This window comes from Limulus polyphemus, unplaced genomic scaffold, assembly GCF_000517525.1.
Source record: "Limulus polyphemus unplaced genomic scaffold, Limulus_polyphemus-2.1.2 Scaffold2552, whole genome shotgun sequence".
Taxonomy (NCBI): Eukaryota; Metazoa; Arthropoda; class Merostomata; order Xiphosura; family Limulidae; genus Limulus; species Limulus polyphemus.
Window position 1 is genome coordinate 81525 of NW_013668162.1, and position 5451 is coordinate 86975.

General features: G+C 34.5%; 1 protein-coding gene across 1 annotated transcript in view; it reads right to left on the reverse strand.

Moving 5' to 3' along the window:
• Positions 1 to 5451, reverse strand: part of LOC106467279 (signal transducing adapter molecule 1-like) — a 70844-nt gene that overhangs the window by 61662 nt on the left and 3731 nt on the right. Inside the window, exon 2 of the mRNA XM_013927612.2 lies at positions 2204 to 2364. Coding sequence (XP_013783066.1) covers positions 2204 to 2364 — 161 coding nt within the window. The remainder of the gene's footprint in view (positions 1 to 2203; positions 2365 to 5451) is intronic.

Sequence of the window (5451 nt, forward strand, 5' to 3'; positions counted from 1 at the left end):
AGGTTTCACTAAACATTGATGCTCAATATTCTGTTTTCCTGGTATTTGATTCTCTCTCATTGGTTATTCCTTCTTTTTGAAATGATTTTTATCATCTCAGATGTCCCAGAGACACAAAAAGCAACAATGTTTGGTATACTCTGCAGGCCTAGCAGGGGTGCAGTAACTTTTTGATCATCACACATGTTCCACCTATGATGACCATACTTGATGATCTCAAGTATAATCTGCTTGCTTTGATAAGTTTCATTCATGTTCACAACATGAGCAACAGGAATCAATGGCTTAGTGTTTTCATTGTGCAAAAGTACAGCTTTCAGACTAACTTTAGATGAGTCAATAAAAAGTCTCCATTGTTGAGGATGATGTTCAGTACCTAATTCTTCCATTAGTGCATCAACATTTGTACAGAAACACAAAGTATCTTGCATGCTGTAGTGAGAAGCAAGATTTTTGATGGAACTTTGGTAAATTGAAACTCTTGCTCCTGGAGCTAATAAATTCCATTTCTGTAAACGAGAGCCAAGAAGTTCCCCATGTTGTTTTGGTAGAGAAAAGTCACAAATCAGATCATTTAGCTCTTCTTGTGTGATCAGATGAGGCAGTTTATGTTGACGTACCACAGGAATAAAATTACTAGATGAAGATGATTCATTGTCTTCTTCGCAAGATAACTGTTCTGTTTTCCAATTTGCTGGTGGATGTTGCACTGAAAGACCATCTCCATGACGTACTGGTTTCATTGCAGATGCAATATCTGGATATTTAATGTTTTATTTAGTTCTGCCTGAATATCCAGAAACGTTAGTCATGAAAAAATAACAGTCAGTCAGATGATCTTTGGGCTCACACCATATCATGGAAACTGCAAATGGCACACTTGTTCTCTTCTTATTCAGCCACTGTATCAAGCCAGATGTACAAAGTGTAAAACACATATGTGGAGCTCAATGTTTTTCTTGGTCCCCAACTTTACACCCAAATTCGTGATAGTAAGCTACCTTTACCTTGTGTATGATTTTTTTTCCTTTGTAAAACTGTAGTATATTTTCCACAAATGTAGCAGAAACTGTTTGTGTGATTTTTCCACTTTCTGTCTTTACTTGAACTGGGACCAGCCAGCATTTCAAATGATTTCTAAAAAATATAAAAGTTCAAAAGATTTTTGAAAACAAAGTTTTACAGAATTTAATCATATCGTGGGTATGATAAGAAAAAAAAAGATTGGACTTTGTTTTAACTGTTCACAGAGTGAGGCAAAGTGACTAGATGGGTGTATGGTTGAGAATGTTCTAGAAAACTGAGCAAATGAGAGTTTCATGATTCCTGAACAGAGCAGATGAGCATGGGAAGGAAGCAAAAGTGGTGCAATTCGCTGCAATTATATCGAGAACAAACAGCAAATATGAACAATATATTTGAAATTTTACACCAATACAATGTAGTGTTAGAAGTTATCAAAATCGTATACCTTTTACTCATTCAACTGTCCAAGTAAACTTAATTTCACAGCAAAAGTATATTGCATGGTATTTCTCATAATGCTGATAAAATATTGAAATATTACAATAACTCAAAGTATAGAGATGATGGACAAAATCTGATTTTATTTTTAAAATCAGCAACATTAAATTATCTTGAATCACTTGAGTTTTCTCCAGTAGCAAATACTTTTATGTCCACTCAATCTAGCTAATACCAGTAGGTCTGCAAAAGCCAATTATGTTAGTGAAGAAAACCATACTAAAAATTGGAATGATACTGATAAAATATATAAGAAAGATAAGTGTTCTACACTCATCTAACTAATAACATATGGTCAAACTAGCACAGAAGTCAGCAAATCCTTCACATACACCCCTTCCAAACATCCAAGTAGTTTATTTAAGTTATAATGGTGGACATCAATTGAGTGGATAACATCCTAGGTTTTCATCAATAAGACCCAGGTTTGAATCTCAGCCTCTATCAACACAGAAAACATCTTTATCAGGACTTCTCTGATGATAGCAACAGATTTACAGCCAAAACTTAGTAAAAGTTGCTAATTGATAATCAGACTATTCATGAAGGCTATGAACCATGACAATATTTGAAAATACAAACATAACCTTTTAACTGCTGCTGAGCCTCTAATCACGACAAAATGTGCACATATCATACAAGTTAATTTTACTGATGCAACCATAAACTATATACATACCGTCAGAGCCTGCATAGCTACATGAGGAACTGGGCTGTTAAGTCTTCTGACAATGGACCGTAGACAATCTTTTGGTCCACTTGCCGTATTGCCAACCTTGTCACAAATGTCCATGATCAGTCCCCAATCTTCAGCAGTGTTCATCTCACTGGTCACTTTTTCTACAGAAGAAAATTTCTGGTGAGAACCACTGATATCAAACACAATTATTAATAAATAATGAAAAAGTACACCCATTTCTTTCACAAGTATATTGTTATTAATAACTACTTGGCTTATCTAGATTGAAAACTATGCTAAGTCTCTTCATTAAGTTTTCAAAATAAAATCACAAAAATGGTATATTGACAAAAACAGACAAAACATGTATATTTAGAATCAAACAGATTAATCAGTGCTTCATAACTGTCACATAATGTAGGATGTTATTACATCTCCTTTTAACCCTACCAATACAACTCTTCCTATGGTCACGGGTTAAAGGCAATGTCATCACATTTATAGATTCACATTAAAAAATATTATTGAACTGCTAGTTTAAGAATGTATGTCAATACGTTTGGTATGAAAAATTAAATTACAATTCAAATTTTAGTATTATACATTAGTTAATTTCTTAATTTAAAAGTAAATAGAAAAAACACCTAAATATTGATTTTTGTGTGTCACGTGGTATGTTGAATGTAGCATTGGTTCAAACTAGATGTTTGTGATGTCCAACTACAAAGTTTATAGTTTTTTATGAATTAGATATTCAAATTACAGATACTGACAAACTAGAATATAAGAACCGATCTTTTCTATTTTTTGTAATTTCCCACCTCTTCAATTTTTGAAAATACTTGCTTATGTACACCTACTTCACCCAATGACGTATATATAACCATTAGAAAGCTCAGAATGTCCCCCTAGCAGTTTTCCCAGCTTCTGCAAAGTATTTGCAAGGCAAACTCTTTCTTTTAGTGAGCTCAAAAATTCGTATTTCTTTAGACCCAAATACAGCTTAATTACTAAACTTAATAAATTATAAAATTGAATTCTGTGGTACTGATATATTTATGATTTTTGGTTATTTCAAAATGTATATACAAAACCTAAAAAAAATTATTATATTATTATAATATTATACAATATATATATATATATAATATATTATATATATAGGTGAATGCCCTATGAGTGAAGATGACATCAAAATGATCTGACTATGTAGCAAAAGACATCTGGGGCAGATGTGAGACCAAATGATAGAGCATATAACTGAAAAACCTGTGACTCGAGCACAAAATAGAGATAACAACGTGAATACTCCATTTTCGGAATATGAAGATAAGCATGAGCTACATCAAACCTTGTCTTCTATACACTGGGGGCAAAGTGTCACAAAAAGGGAACAATTGGCTCCATTATAAACTAAGGAGGTTAGAGGAAATGATTGAAATGAGAAAGGTTGATGACCAGTTGCCAATCGCCCATCTTCTTTGGTACTACAAAGAAACAATAAATGCAGGAAATCATCCGGTAGAAGACTAGAAAAAGTGAAAGGCCAGTGTCGAAAGAGAAGAGTGGAGATGGACTACATCCACTTTAGATTCAATGGAAACTGGAATACCTGCAAAAATCAATTGTCTGAGAAAAGAAGCTTCTTGGAGATTTCTAAGGACCAAAGAAAAAAGTCCAACTCCTTTAGGCAAGGCACCTCACTCCAAAAGATTCCAGCAACAAACCAACCAAGAGACCAAGGAGAGAGCAGAAGCTGATAACCATTACCAAAGTAGAAGTCAATAAATGGCTAAGATCCTCTGAAAATTGAACAGGAGACCTGTGATAAGCCTCAGACAACAGTTGTAAGGGATAGACGAATTCAGAAAAACTGAGTTAGGTTAAGATGAACAGTGTCATCGGGCCTAGAACCCCAAAGTGAAAAAGAGGATCTAACTGCTGAGAATAAAAATATGTTTTCTCCAAGTGCTGGAAAGCTAAAGCATGCTGATCCAATAAACAGGGAGGACAAGGCATGGCAGCACCCTCTCTCAATTGATCAGCAATGTCTGGTAAAGGTAGAAAGACCAGGTAAACAGCCGATTGACTGTCCCCCCAAAAAGAAGGAGATGAATTGTAAGGTACACGAGCAATGCTTAAGAGAATACAAACTGGATGTATTAATTACGAAAATGGTGCAGGATGTGGGATGTCCGTCCAAGTCCAAGGTTCATGATTAGCTGTCTGAGCAAAAGAAGGTGCTGGAAAAATAAGAGTTCAATTTGCACCAGTCTGCACCTGATCCTCAGCAAGCTCAGCCTCTGAGCTGACGGGAGAAGAAACATCAGACCTCATGTAAAACTCCATCTCTCTGCATATGAGGAATTCTGCAGAAAACCCCCCACCACTGATGTCTAAGTAACTTGAGCACCATGGGTGTCAGAGTAAGAGCTTCCTTCAGAGACGTGAATTCGTATCCGAAACATTTCAGAAATTTGTTTTTGTAAAATATGTATAACACCAAATATTACTGAAATCACTTTGAAAAACTAATACTTCAAAATTTCATTTTCATTATTTTGTAAAATAAAGAAAATAGACAACAAACTCCAGACCCATAAAGACAGATCTAAAAAAAGGAATAATCTAAAGTCATTCAATACTGAAGATAAGCCTGCAGCAAGCACATAAAACCATCATCAAAATGTTCTGCCATCAAGAAAGGTGAATAATAAGTAAAAACAGGGAGTGAATATACAGATCTGATATAGGAAGCACATTGATGTAGGTGAATAGAATCACAAGATTTAACTTTCTTTGGGCAATAAAGGTAAGATTAAAAGTGAAGTGAGTGCTTAGATAGGCAGATAAGAGAAACTTTCATCAGGATAAAACTACGGTGTGAAAGAGGGTAAATGATTATCACCCTACTTCTGTAACATTCAACTACATACAAAATGATTTGTTTTATTAGGAAAATACAATAGATTACATGAGGTATATAAATATATATAAAGATAATATATTAGTATGTGTACTTATGCAAAGCTTTTTCCCCTGTCCTTCCATCCATCCTTCCATTTGATACTCCTAAACGTTCACAGACTAATTTTCAACTGCCATTTTGTTTTCTCAACCTATGTAACCTTACAGTTACTACACGTGTACTTAGACATGAGCAGTAAACATAACATAATGTTTTGGGACAACATGGGACCTATTGGTCCATCTCAGCTGATCCATCCTCTACACTAAATTAAAATAAT